At 49.2% G+C, this 14,934-nt stretch overlaps 1 protein-coding gene across 10 annotated transcripts in view; it reads right to left on the bottom strand.

Annotated features, from left to right (window-relative positions):
* The window catches only part of STK32B (serine/threonine kinase 32B), a 394,515-nt gene that overhangs the window by 298,529 nt on the left and 81,052 nt on the right, over positions 1-14,934 (bottom strand). For 7 of the 10 annotated variants that reach the window (XM_045474577.1, XM_045474578.1, XM_045474576.1 and 4 more), the window contains one exon: positions 3,149-3,204. The exons of 1 other annotated variant lie outside the window; for it this stretch is intronic. In XM_045474577.1, coding sequence (XP_045330533.1) covers positions 3,149-3,204 — 56 coding nt within the window. Of the gene's footprint in view, positions 1-3,148; positions 3,205-3,626; positions 3,633-5,153; positions 5,176-14,934 lie in introns of those variants that run through there. 2 more of the 10 variants (XM_045474588.1, XM_045474582.1) reach the window with 2 other exon arrangements.

Raw genomic sequence — 14,934 nt, 5'->3', positions numbered from 1 at the left:
TCCCACAGCCTGTCACTGGAAACAGTTGAGGATTACAAACGGGTACTCTCCACAAACAAATGTCAAACCTCCCAACACAGAAAGGCCCAAGACAGTTGCCTTCGCCGTTGAATCTTAGCAAACATTTCAAGAAGAACCAATGCCAGTGCTCTCAAACTCTTCCCAAAAACGGAAGAGGGAACACAACCACTCATTTTATGGGCCCGTAATGAGCTTGATAACAAAGCCAGGCAAAGACACAAGAAAAGAAACTACCAGCCAATCTATCTGATGAGCATGGACATAAAAACCCTCAATCCACTACCGGCAAATCAAATCCGAAGGCACCCGCTTTAGGCAGATCGCACACCACGAACAAGCAGGATTTATCCCTGGGACATAACACAGGGAAATCCCAGCACAGGGAAATCAATTCACGTGATATCCCACGGCAACAAAACAAAAGAAAAGTCACAGGATTGTCTGAATAGAGGCAGAAAAGGCACTTGACCAAAGTGAACACACTTTCCTGATTAAAATCCTCAACAAAGCAGGAATGGAAGGGAATTAACTCAACACAGCAAAGGGCATATACGAAAAGCCCACAGTTAATGTTATAGTGAAAAACTGAAAGCGTTTCCTCTAAGGTCAGGAAAAAAGGCAAGGATACCAACTCTCGCCACTTCCGTTCAACACAGTACTGGAGGTCCTAGACAGAGCACTTAGTCGAAAAACTAAAACAAACTAAGATAATTAGAGAAAAGAAAAGAGAAGAGAGGAGAGGAGAGGAGAGGAGAGGAGAGGAGAGGAGAGGAGAGAAAAGAAAAGACAAGACATCCAAATTGGAAAAGAAGAAGTAAGTGTCTCTGTTTACAGTTGACGTAATCTAATGTATACAACATCTTTAAGATGCCATAAAAAAACTGTAATTAATAAATTCCAATTCAGTAAAGTTGCAGGCTACAAAACCAGCATACAAAAATCAACTGTGTTTCCATATACTAATAATGAATTATCTGAAAATGATATTAGGGAAACAATCACATTTCCAATAGCACCAAAAAGAATTCAAATAATACAATGAAAGACTGGTGTACAGAAAATTATAGAACACTGACAAAAGAAATTAAATACGACACAAACAAATGGAAAGGCGTCCATTTCACGGATTGGAAGGCTTAATATTATCAAAATATCCATAATAGCAAAGCAATTTAAAGAGTCAACACAACCCCTATCGAACTCCCAATGACTTTTTTTTACAGAAAGAGAAAAAAAAAAAAAAAACAATTATAATTCACATGGAACCACAAAAGATCACAAACAGCCAGATCCACCTTGGGCAAGAACGGAGCTGGTCGCATCACGCTTACGGATTTCAAATTATATTACAAAGTTGTATTAATCACAACAGCATGGCGTTGGCATAAAGACAGACACAGAGACCAACGGAACAGAATAAAGAGCCCAAAAATAAAGTCATGCATACGTGGTCAACTGATCTTTGACAAGGGTACCAAGAATACACAATAGGGCAAGGTAGTCTCTTCAACAAATGGTGCTGGAAAACTGGATATTGACACAGAGATGAACGAAATTGAGCTTTACCTCACACCATATACAAAAATCAAGTAAAAGTTGGCTATAGATTGAAATGTTAAGACTTGAAACTATAACCTCCCAGAAGAAAACATTGGGAAAAAAAAAGCCTCGTGATACTGTCTTAGCAATGATTTCATGGATATGACATCAAAAGCACAGGTAACAAAAATAAACAAGTGTATCAAACTAAAAAGCTTCTGCACAGCAAAGGAAATAGTCAAGAGTGCAAAGACAACCTACAGAATGGGAGAACATATTAGGAGATCATTTATCTGATAAGGGGCTCAACTCCAAAATATGTAAGGAGCTCCTATAATTCAATAGTTTAAAAAAAACCCACAACTAGGAACCTGATTTTAAGACTTGAATAGACATTTCTCCAAAGAAGATGTTCAAGTGGCTAATAGGTAGGTTAATAGGTGGCTGAATAGGACTAATCATTAGGGAAATGCAAATCAAAACTACAAGTGGTCAGGAAGGCCACTAGCAAAAAAAGAAAAATATATTGGCAAGGATGTGATGAAATCAGAGCCCTTGCACACTGATGGTGGCAATGTGATAGCTACAGTGGAAAACAGCATGGAGGTTCCTCAAAAAATGAAAACTAGAACTTCCATATGACTGCGCAATCTCACTTGTAGATACTTATCCACAGTAATTGAAATCAGGATCTCAAAGAGATATCTGCACTCCCGTGTTCATTGCAGCACGGGTCACGATAGCCAAGATGGGGGAACGATGCAAACGTCCATCAACAGATGGATGAATTAAAAAAAATGTGGTTTATAGGTACAATAAAATATCATTTAGCCTTTGAAAGAGAAAGAAACACTACAATTTGCAACAACACGGACGAATCTTGAGGACATCATGCTAAGTGAAAGAAGCCAGTCACAAAAAAGGACAAATGCTGCACGACTCCGTAGACACGAGGTATCTAAAAAGTCAAAGTCATAGAATGGAAGAGGGGGAATGGTGGTCGCCAGGGACTGAGGGGCGGAGGAAGCGGGGAGGTGGGTACTCATCAAGGGGCATAAAGTTTCAGTTGCCCAACATCGACAAGCTCTAGAGATCTGCTGTGCAGCATCGTATCCACGGTCAACAATGATATACTGCACATTTTAAAATTTGTTAGGAGGGTAGATCTCACGTCCAGTATTCCTTCCACAAGAAAATTTCCTTACAGAATGCCTACATTGCAGGAAAGCACTGATGCTGGCCATCTCCTAAATTTGTGGCTTTTGTTTCTCCGCTTTCCTCATTTGGATCCTCAAGGAAGAAACAGCATTAGCAATCTTGAAATAATTACCATTGTAATCCACCTAAACCGGGACTGCCGGGGTAATTTAATCTTCAAGATGCAATTACTGCAGATCCAAAGGAAACTCTTCAGACTTCCTTTCGCATTTCAAACTTGGCAAGCCCGCGTCTTCCCGTCAAGCAGGAAATTCCCAGGGCCCAACAACCAACACAGAAACAGACACACGGACCCGCGCGTGCGCACGCGCCTAGTGGTCGGGACTTTTACAGTTTGTTGATGAAGTTTTTAAAAATCCATCATTCTTACCTTTCCAAAACTCCCTTTGCCGATGGCCCGCAGGATCTGAAAATGGTCAAAGTTGACTGCAAAAGAGAATGAGGGAAAGAAAGAAACAGATCAGGTTGGCCACACCTTGCCACTGGTTCTCGAAAGTCCGCCCTACATTCCCACCCATTTATTCCGAATGGCTTCTGGTTTCATCTGCCTTATATTTGCCACGGCAGCACCCCGCCTTAGTTTTCGGGGGGTCTCCCCATTCTTGCGACCCCTACTGCCTTACTCTGGTCTGGTTTCCACCCTATCCCTACAGCACAGCAGGCCAACAACACATGGCCACGGACACCTTCTCCTTGGCCACTCTGTCCTTCCCAAAGCACCTGCTCAGCTCCTACGGAAATGCACCCTCTCGGTTTTCCAGTTCGTGCTTCAGCTCATGCTTCACGCGCACTCCGCTTCACCGTCCCAGCCACGAAATACTAAAGTCTGTCAAGCCTCCATCTACCACCTTCCTCTTCTCACCGGTTCCAAAGGCTTCAGTCACCCCCTAATTGCCAGGGACTCTCCAGGGAACCTTTTCTCTGGCCTCCAGGCTCTACGTGCTGATGGATGCCTACCCCACAGCAAGTCTTGAAGCTTCAAAGCCACTTTGAACCCAACAGGTCCAAAATGGAGCATGGGAGGAGTGCTTCAACGTGCACCCGACCGCACACGCTCAAAGCCTGGAACTCATCCTACACCCCCTGCCCCTCTCTCTCAACCCCCCATTCGTCCTTCATCGGGTTAGGTCCGCTGTGCCTCTTGGCTCTCTCTCCCATCTGCCCACCTGTGGTCCAGTCCTCCCCCACTCTTGACCCTCCCGTCCCGGGATATGTTTTCGCTGCAGGGAGGGGGTCTCGCCCATCCTCTACTCCCCTCCAATATGCCCCATCGCTGCTTTCCAGGAAAAGAGCAAATTCCTACGCCATCCAGACACTTGCCTCTTCTGTTTCACCGCCCACATTCCCCACACCCTCCAAGCTTCTTTTCTGTGCCTACGACAGTCATCCCCCTGGGCTTTTAACGCTCTTCTCCTGACTGCACGCTTCTTAACTCTGCCCTCTCTTCACCCTTCTGCGTCCACAGCAAACCGGGCTCACCCGCCAGATTTTCGGCTCCCCTGGCCCACTCTCCCAGCGGGGCTTTCCTCCAAAACACCTGGTTCTGTATTACTTTACACGGATTTGATTAAGATCACTTCTTCCCCACTAGACGCTAAGCCCCCTGAGGTCAAAAGCTGTGTTTGCGTCTCCCACCGCGTCCCCGACACCTAGCACGGTGCAAGCACGCAGTCAGCATCCGACAAATACTCGTCAACTCGAGGGCTGAGTGAAAGCAGATGTCCACTTGCACAGTGCCAGCCACGACTGCTCGCGCATCAGGAGTGTTCGGTAAACAGTTTTTAATGAGGCTGAATTACAGCCAGTTTCCAGTAACTCGGAAAGACGCGTCATTTACAAAAGATGAAGTGAATTGATTCGTTCACTCCGCTGCGGGGGCGAGGATGCGGGGAAGTGAATGAACACGGTTCCCTGTGTATGAAAAGGACGCCAAGGAGGACAATTAGGTTGAACTGTGTCCCTACAGAGCCCCAGTCAGAATCCAGCGTGCCCTCCGGCGCCCAGCGTGCTTGGAGTAGAGAGGCAGAGTCAATGGTTAACTTGGCAAAACCTTGCTTCTTGGACCTGGGTTGGCTTCCTTCGCGTATAGCTTGTCAGGAAAGGAAAGCCTGCGCTTTGACCTCCTGCCCCCGCACCAAAAGTCAAAGAAGAGAAAACAAGGTGCCTGGACTGCGTTTGCCAGGTGCCCAGCAGCGAGCTGGGAGATGGGCGCATCCTCTCGTGAGCCCCGAGGCCCCACGGGGCAGGCATCGCTGCCAGGGTTTGCCAGCCGCCCCCCACTTGGCAGGAAATGTCCCTGCTTCCCCGAGCGCTCCCTGCGACGTCAGGATAACACCCCTCATTTGGGGGGTAACTCCTGCCTGCACGTGGCTCACCTGCTCTCTCGGGAAGCCTCTCCCTCTTCCAATGCAGCCCTTTCTCTCTGGACCTCCCGCAGACCGGTCTGTCCAGGCATCAGGAGAACCCAGCCCGAGTCAGACCGCTTAGGTCCAGAACCCGGCTCTGCCACAGCCCTCGGTGAGTCACACGGCCTCCGTGCGCCTCACTTACCCCACCTGGTAAGTGGGTGCGACAGTGCCCACCTCCCACAAAAGCAGAGGATCGTGCCCAGCACAGTGCAACGTCTCAAGAAGTCCTCGCTGTTTGTGCTGGGGGACAAAGGGCGGTCCTCCCTCCCATCCAGCCTAGCCCAATAAGCAAAGCAGTCCCCCACGGAACACGCATTTTTTGTAGGGGGTACGGATGCGTGAGATTATTTACAGCGCGATAACCCTAATTATGAAAATAATAAAAAGTTTAGGCATTCGCCGGTTGGCTCAGTAATGAACACCCCGCTCCAGTTAGGAGACAAGACCAAAGAGCCAAGCCCTCCTAGGAAGGCCCTTCCCTGCACACCCCCCGCCTCCTAGCCCATCAAAGGTGGTGTGAGCCCAGTGCTGTGCTAGACAAGGAGCAGCCCCTGTGTATTTCCGCTTATCCTGCTCTCTCTTTGGAAACTGTCTTCAGGGAGCAAGCTTTTCCTCTGCTCCTTCTTGCCAGAAGCTTCTTAGGGCCAGCCCCCATGTGCAGGGGCCCGCAGCGTCCAGAACTGCCCCTCAAGGGTTGGGGGGGAGTCTGGCTAACTCTGGGCTTTGGCATCAGAGAGCCCTCGCGGCTGCCCTCCTGGGCCCCAATCCTCAATCCCAGGTAAGACTTGATTCTCCACCGGCCTCTCCTTCTGTCGCGTCTCCTAACTGGAGAGGGGTGTTCATTACTGAGCCAACTGGCAAATGCCAAAACCCGTTATTATTTTAATAATCAGTGTTAATCGTGCTGTAAATAACCTCACTCATCCGGATCCCCTACAAAAACAGGTGCTCTGTGGGGGCTTCCAACACAAGAACATGAGCCAAACAGGTACTCGTTTAATGTTTATTTGCTTATTGGACTAGATTGGATTTAAATGGCTTGGAGCATATGGCCTGTGTTCTCCATTTATCTGGCATCTCCCTGAGGCCTGGTATACTGGTACTTACATAAATGGTGCCTATGTGAACACACTCTGAAGAAGGGAGGGCTTTGCAGTGGCTGCTGAGCAGTCTGAAATGGCTTCAGGGATCGTGTCAAGCCAAAGACGGGCCTAGAAATTGCATTGTCCCATAGGGTTGTTGGCCCAGAGCAGGAGAACTTGGCCGGGGGATGGGAGGGGTTGACGAGCGAGTTCAGATCTTGTCCTGGTTTGCCTGGGACCCCCCCTGGTTTCAGCACTGAAAGTCCCACATCCCTAGGAAAACCAGCATAGTTGGATCACCTGTCACGTTTCTAGATCATTAAACTGCACCAACCCCCCCAAAGAAGTCACAGCATTGCTGGAGCCAGCTCGGAGACGGTAAGATACGCTCTTAAAAAAGGAGTGTCTGTTCAGACACCGAGTGGCCCAGGGTGACACTGTGACACGTGTGGGGTTAAGGTAGAAACAAGGGGCACAGTGCTGGGCAAAGGCAAAGGCAAGGTGTGCATGCGACCTCAGCCAAACAAGAGAACAGTGGCATTTGCCTGGAAGTCGTCACATGGACAATGAAATGGCACACAGGCCACGAAACAGCTGGTTGGGGCGCCTCGGTGGCTCAGTCGGTTGAGCACCTGACTTCGGCTCAGGTCATGATCTCGCCGTTCAAGGGTTCGAGCCCCGAGTCGGGCTCTGAGCTGTCCAGCGCCCTGGAGCCTGCTTCGGATTCTGCGTCTCCCTCTCTCTCTCCCCTTTCCCCACTTGTGCTCTCTCTCTCAAAAATAAACAAACAAACATTAAAAAAAAAAAGAGAGAGAGAGAATTGGTTGTTTGCCCGGCTCAGCTCAACTCTCTCTTCTTCCTTCATAAGGAAACCTCAGGTCTATTAAGGGATCAGTGTGGACAGCCCCAGGCAATGAGTCACAACTGGCCTAGTCCAGTGGTGTTCATCAGAATCACGGGGAGGCTTCTCAAGAAAGATCATGCCCCCACTCCTGAGCTTCTGGGGAGAGGCCAGAGCATCTGAATTTCTAACAAGTTCCCAGGTGATACGGATGGTCCAGGGGCCACCACATTTATCTGGACAACGGTGCACCCCACTTTCCCAGACATTCGCGCAACTGGCAATGACCTCGTGACACAGGCCTAGTGAACAAAATCTCAGCAGAGAATCCTCCGCTGTATTTCTGGGAAAGCATTTTTTCCTGATGAAAAGGGACCGTTACAAGTGGAGTGGCCCTTCAGCCCTCCTGCCTCTTCCTGCCATGAATATGGATGTGAGGTCTGGAGCTGCAGCAGCCACCTTGTGGTTATGAGACAATGAACACAAGCAAAAGGCCAAAGGTGCAGAGAAGCCATTCCCTGTTGTAAAGTCCCTGAGGCCATACCAGCAACTGCCTACCTCTCAACTTACTACGTTAAAAAAAAAAAAAAAATACACTGTTATTTGTTCAAGTGCCTGTGAGTTAAGTTTGCTACTAATGGAAGCCAGAAGCATTCTTTTCTGATACACAAAGCCAGCCACACAGGGGTTCGGTATATGCCAACTATTTTATTGTTGGATTTCCAGCCTCATTGTAATCTTACTAAAAGGCAGAAGAAGAAAGTTGTTTGGGGTATAAACATAAGGACCAGGCTGCCTGGATATGAACTCTGACTCCACCACTCACAAGCTGGGTGGCCTTGGGGAAGCCACTTAACCTCTCTGTGCCCCAGTCTCTTTACTTATAAAATGGACATACTAAAATACAATGAATCCGTACAGGTAAAATATTTAGAATAGTGCTGGCCCTGAAGTAAAGGCAACCAATAGTAGGTATTATCGCCGTTAGAATTCTGCATGTGAGGTTTTTTCCCATTTTTCGCTTTTATGAGACACGACTCTCATTAAATCATGACCAAACATCACAGGGGTGATGAAGCCAGAGCTGTATTAGTGCCCATTAGTTACTGACCGTGACTAGCACCCCGGGTAAATCTGGTTGATCTACCTTTCAAGCCAGTGGGCTCTTTTCTCATTCCCATCAAACCGATTATTTCTGAGGAATGTCACGTTTTTCTTTCAACATGCTATATTCGCGAAGCAGTTTATTCAGAGGCAAATGTGAATTTTCAAGATGGCTAATTACTCTTTCAAACAATCTCTAATGGCAGGTGACCCCCAATCACCATCCCATAAAAATATATGCATTTCAGTATCGCACGCATCGGGCAGGGACAGCAAGAAACCGTCCCCTTTCCTGCCTCCCTGAAAAGCTAAACGGGTAGCCGTATGCCTTCACCCAAAAATGCTGATTTCCAACATCGTTTGAAATATCTGAAGATCTATTAAAAACGGCCCTGTGATGCCCTCTGGCAAGTAGAACAACAGTCTCCTCTCTGATTCACCACTGTCCAAGCCAGCTCCATTCACGCATCTCTACCTCCTGCCTGACCCTGTAAGCATTTGAGTTTTGGCCCCGAGGATACCCAGGGGATGGTTACCGCCGGTGGAGGGAAAAGCAAGCGGAAAGGCCCTGGGTGGAACCGTGCGTGACGGTCCCCGGGCACAGCAAGCAGGCAAGGCTGGGTGGAGCGCAGCCTGGGGAGAAGAGGGAGTGGGGGAGCCGGTCACCCGGGGCTGCGGTAAGGGCTTTGGGAAAGATCCCAATTTAGTTGTGAACTCAGAGAGACCAACCTGCCACATGACGGTAATCCAGGTCACGGGGTCCCAGCAGCTGTCACAGCCCTGCTAAATTAAAGCGAGCTTCGCCGGCAGATGCAGTGGGCACAGAGGATTTCCAGGGAAGCAAAGATTCCCCGCAGGATGCCATGAGGGTAGACACCCGTCACACATTTGTCCACACCCACTGGATGCCCGACAGCAAGAGGGAAACCTCACATAACCTACAGACTCGGAGTGACGATGTGTCATATAGGCTCATCAACCGCAACAAAGGTACCACCCTGGTGGGGATGCTGATGATGGGGACGCTCCGCATGTGTGGGGGCAGGGGGCATGTGAGAAGCCTCTGTACCTTCCCTTCAATTTTGCTGTGAACCTGAACTGTTGTTTTTTGTTTTTTTTTTTTAATTTAAATTCAAGTTAGTTAACATACAGTATAGTCTTGGCTTCAGGAGCAGAACCCAGGGATTCGTCTCTTACATACAACACCCAGGGCTCATCCCGACAAGTGCCCTCCTCAATGCCCATCACCCACCTAGCCCATCCCCCACCCACCTCCCCTCCAGCAACCCTCAGTGTGTTCTCTGTATCTAAGAGTCTCTTGTGGTTTGTCTCCTTCCGTTTTTATCTTACCCTTCCGTCCCTTCCCCTCTGTTCATGTTTCGTTTCTCAAATTCCTCGTATGAGCGAAGCCATACGATTTTTATCTTTCTCTGATTTCGCTTAGCATAACACCCTCCAGTTCCACCCACACTGTTGTAAATGGCAAGATCTCATTCTTGTTGATCGCTGAGTAGTATCCCATTGTATATATACACCACATCTTCTTTATCCATTCGTCAGTCGGTGGGCATTTGGGCTCCTTCCATAATTTGGCTATTGTTGACAGTGCTGCTGTGAACATCGGGGTGCAGGTGCCCCTTCGAGTCAGCATGTTTGCATCCTCTGGATGACTTCCTGGTGGTGCAAGTGATGGGTCACAGGGCGGCTCTATGTTTCATTTTTTGAGGCACGTCCGTCCTGCGTCTTTAAAAGGTCTACTGAAACCAAACCCAAAACCAGATGGAGTGGGTGGTCAGCCAGCAGCCCAGGAAAGGGAGAAGCAAGCAAGCGGCCTGTGCACACGTGGGAACCAGGGACAGGGGCATTCCCGTCACGAGACTCTGGCCCACTGTGCATCCACTTCAAGGTCCGCCTCTGTGTCTGTGGGGCGCTGGCCCTGGTGGGAGCAGAGACTTCGGAGGGGACACACTCGGCTCACGAGGAGCTCGCAGCCCAGCAGGGGACACTGACGGAGGTGCCGGGGCAGTAGCAGGGTGAGGACCAGGCCCTAGGGAGGGACGTGCCCCGGGCTGCAGGGACGGTCTGTGCAAGTTTTCAAAAGCGCAAGACCCCGAGTGTGGGTCTGAGGGATTACAAGCGTTCGGCAGGGGGTAAGGAGAAGGAAAGACCCCAGGAAAAGCTCGCAGAAAAGCAAGAACCCAGTGGCATGAACCAGCAGGACGAGGCCCCAGAACAGCAGGACCAGGGTGTGAGTGGAGACGAACGAGGAGGGTGGTTAACGCTCCAGCTCACTGCACATTTCTTCAGGACAAGGATGCACCAGGCCTCAGCAGAGGTTGGAAAAGCATTACTCCAAAGGGCCCATATCTCCTTGTTTACCAGGGGTTCCCAGGGGCCGATTCGGGCTCACAGGGCATTCAGTAGGAGTTATTTTATGTTACGTTATTTTATGTTATTTTATGTTATTTTACTTTATTTTATTTATTTTAGAGAGAAAGAGAGAGCAGGGGACGAGCGCAGAGGGAGAGAGAGAGCATCTCTAGCAGGCTCCACACTCAGCGCGGAGCTCAATGCGAGGCTGGATCCCACGACCCCAGGATCATGACCTGAGCCGAAATCAAGAGTCAGACCGTCAACAGACTGAGCCACCCAGGTGCCCCAGTAGGGGGTGTTTTAAAGTACGTTTATTTATTTTGTGTGTAAGAGACAGGGAGTGCGGGAGGGGCAGAGAGAGACAGAGAGCAGCCTCCACGCTGTCAGTGCAGAGCCCGACACAGGGCTCGAACCCAAGAACCGCGAGACGGTGACCCGAGCAGAAATCAAGAGCTAGACACTTAACTGAGCCACGCAGGCACCCCAGTAGGGGTATTTTAGACAGGACGTGACATCACCGCAGCCCTCGGAAAGAGAGAGCCTTGCTGCGAGCTCACCTGTCGGCTCCGGGGTCTGAGACGGTTCGCAGGCCCGAGAGCCAAAGAAGAGCTTTCTTCTCTCCTTTGCCCGCCATCCCGAGCGCTCCCACCCCACGTCCTGTTTAGGCTGCTCACTGGCATCCCAGAGGTAACACATCCCCACCCCTCACCCTGGGCCTCACCTGCCTCCCGGCCTCCCCTGTGCGCTCTCCCTTCCCTAGAAGCACGTCAGCCTCCCACCCACCCCAAGCACTGACCTGCTGTTCCTCCTGCTGCAATGCTTGGTCTGCTTCACCCCAACACCAGCTCTCTCCCCTCCTCAGGTGTCTCCCCCCTGGAGAAGTAAAAGATCTTCCCTGACACTCCACCTGGGTGACCTCCCCCCGGGTGTCCCTACCTCATCACATGGTCACCTCCTCCCTCGTAATTCTCAAGACCTGAAATATCTGTTCTTGTGTCACCTGTTCGTTGCCCATACCCCCATTTTGGAATGTCAACTCCCCAAGGGCTGGGGCGTTTGCCTGTTTCGTTTGCTACAGTATCTCTGGAGCCTAGCACGGTGCCTGGCATATAGTAAGTGCTCAGTAAATAGCTACTGACCATGAACAGATGAGTCTTGAAAGGGACAAGTCCATGGGAGTACATGAACAATGACAGGGGAGTAGGCACAGCTTCCAGGAAGAGGCAGCCCTTCACTTCTCAGCATCTCCCACAGTCCCCTGCGAAACGGGCACAATGCTACCTGCCTTGTAGAGTTGTTAATGGGACAATAATACAGTAAAGGTAGCAGGACACTCTTCTCAAATTCACGTTCACACGTAACATCATCATAATTGAGGTTGTTCCCCAAAACTGACAGAGTCATTCTTAGGAGAATAAATAGGTGAGAATAGGGTAAAAGGTCCCATGAGATAAGTTTTGAAGAAACAAAGCCTTCTCCTGGCAGATATAACAATACACTGTGTATTCACTCCTCCCACAAATAGACGTTGCTCATGACAAGATGCCCACAGTGAACAAAGACATAATCCCCAGTGATGTGCAATCTACTAGAAACTGAGTCACAAGAATGTCCGCAAGGAATTCAGGATGGGTTGGAGGGAAGGACACAGCCTTGCAGGTTAACACACACTGGCTGGCCTCCAGTAGAGACAAGAATAGCTATTCTGTTAGCAGTACTGGAGGGATTGGTTACTTACTGGACAAAAACAAAATTGGGGCTCCTGGGTGGCTCAGTCGGTTGGGCATCTGACTTTGGCTCAGGTCATTATTTCACGGTCAGTGAGTTCAGACCCTGCATCGGGCTCTGTGCTGATGGCTCAGAGCCTGGAGCCTGCTTCGCATTCCGTGTCTCCCTCTCTCTCTGCTCCTCCCCCGCCCACACTCTGTCTCTCAGAAATGAATAAACGTTAAAAAATAATTTTTTAGGGGGGCCTGGGTGGCTCGGTTGGTTAAGCATCTGACTTCAGCTCAGGTCATGATCTCACAGTTTGTGGGTTCAAGCTCCGCTTCGGGCTCTGTGCTGACAGCTCAGAGCCTGGAGCCTGCTTCTGATTCTGTGTCTCCCTCTCTGTCCCTCCCCTGCTCATGCTCTGGCTCTCCCTCTGTGTCTCAAACATAAATAAACATTAAAAACATTTTTTTTTCTAATTTTTAAAAATCAAATGAATACCTCTCTGTTCACTAGATCCCCAAATAATATTCTGAGCAAATCAGAGTTCAATGTAACAATATCCCGAACAATAAAGCTCAGTGCCTGAAAAGGAAACATTTGGTGGATATACCAGGCTCCCCTCTTTCCCATAATTCAAGGAGGTGACCACCCTGGTGCGTGACCTCCTCCGCCAGCAGGTAAGCTAGTTATTCAAAGGCCACAGGCTCACAGGCTGCACCAGGGCTGGGACAGACAGCCCCCTCCCCAGAAAGAGTATACTGAGGAACCATGAGTACATAATTCACTCTAAACACCCAAGACTACTGGTTGCTCCTGGGAACTCTCCTGGCATCCCATTCGTGGGTGTGTCCCAACACTCAGGGCCTGGGTGGGACCGTCTTGGTACACAGCCGCCCTGGTTCCTCGTCCCTAAGGTGCAGATCTCAGCCATGGTTACGCAGAGGACTCATAGTCAGCTTAAGACACGGACCCAGGTCCTGGCCAGTATCCGCTCTGGACATTCTGCTGTTCCCACAGACTTCTCACACACTCTTGCTTGTGTCCCCAGCACAGAGGTGACGATGGCATCTGCTAAACTGAGCTGCAGTCACTGCTTTTAGCCTCATTAAAAACTGTTTTGTTTTCTAGTTGATAAATGTGTTTCAGAAAGCCTAAAGGCCTTTTTTTTTTCTCTCACTCTGCACTGTTATCAGCAAAAACACTGTATCGAAAAACATTTAGGAAATCACATCCCTAATTCATACAGGAAAATATTAGATGGCAATAATCTCAGGACAGAAGCTCATTTGGATGCTGGTGGAAATGTGGAATCTGTGATAAGGGAAGCATCAAACACGCGTTTGAGAGAGGAGACTAAGAGCTAGGTTCATAATTCCTCGAAAGCAGTGCTGTCTCAGACAATCTGCTTCCTCTGCACCCAGTGTGTTAGTTTCCTGTGGCCACCATAACAAAGAGCCACAAATGAGGCGTTTAAAACAACAAAGATTTACTCTCTCACAGTTCTGGACACTGGAAGTCTGAGATCAAGGTGTTGACAGGACTGTGCTCCCTCCAAATGCTCTAGGGAAGAATCCTTCCTTGCCTCCTATAGCTTCCTGGAGGCTCAGGCAACCCTTCTCGTGCCTGGGCTTGGGCTCCATTGTCATATGGCCTTCCTGCTGCTCTGTCTCCATCCTTCTTCTCTTCTTACAAGGACCCTAGTCATTGAATTAGGGCCCTAGTCCAATATGACCTCATCTTAACTAATTACATCTGCAAAGACCCTACTTGCAAAGACTGTCACATTCTGAGGCTCTGGGTAGACACGAATTTTGGAGAGATGATATTCAACCCAGAGCACCCGGAACAGCACCTGGCCCAGAGAAGAGGATAAATAAATGATGGCTGAATAGATGGATGGATGATGGGTGGATGGATGGATGGATGGATGGACGGACAGACAGATGGATGGAAGAAAGGAAGGAAAGAAGGAAGGATAGATGGATGGATGGAGAGATGGAAGGAAGGAAGGAAGGAAGGGAGGAAGGAAGGAAGGAAGGGAGGAAGGAAGGAAGGAAGGAAGAAGGATGGATGGAAGAAAGGATAGAAGGTTGGATGGATGGATGGATGGATGGATGGATGGAAGGATGGAAGGAAGGAAGGAAGGAAGGAAGGAAGGAAGGAAGGGAGATGGATGGATGATGGATGGATGGATGGATGGATGGATGGAAGGATGGAAGGATGGATAGATGGAAGGAAGGAAGGAAGGAAGGAAGGAAGGAAGGAAGGAAGGGAGATGGATGGATGATGGATGGATGGATGGAAGGAAGGGTGGAAGAAGGATGGATGGATGAATGGATGGATGAAAGAATGAATGACCACACAAATGAGCCCACATTCATGTGCACCTGTACCTACACATTTGTATCTGTCTGAGTTGTAGAAACAAAAATACATTTTGGGCACACTGTGTCATCTGGCTCTTCAGTCTGGTAGGGCAGAATCAAAGCTAACCAGGCTTCGGTCACCTCTCAAAGTAACTTCCAGCTGTGCAACCTTAGAACAAATCCCCTGGGAAGATGTGACAGAACCAGATCATCTGTTGGGTCCGTGCCGGCTCTCAGGGCAATGCTCCACAGAGGGCGCTTTCCAAGTA

This window comes from Leopardus geoffroyi, chromosome B1 (genome assembly GCF_018350155.1).
Source record: "Leopardus geoffroyi isolate Oge1 chromosome B1, O.geoffroyi_Oge1_pat1.0, whole genome shotgun sequence".
In the NCBI taxonomy this organism is placed as follows: Eukaryota; Metazoa; Chordata; class Mammalia; order Carnivora; family Felidae; genus Leopardus; species Leopardus geoffroyi.
The sequence above is the reverse complement of the archived record's forward strand: the minus strand, read 5'-3'. Positions and strand labels throughout refer to the sequence as shown.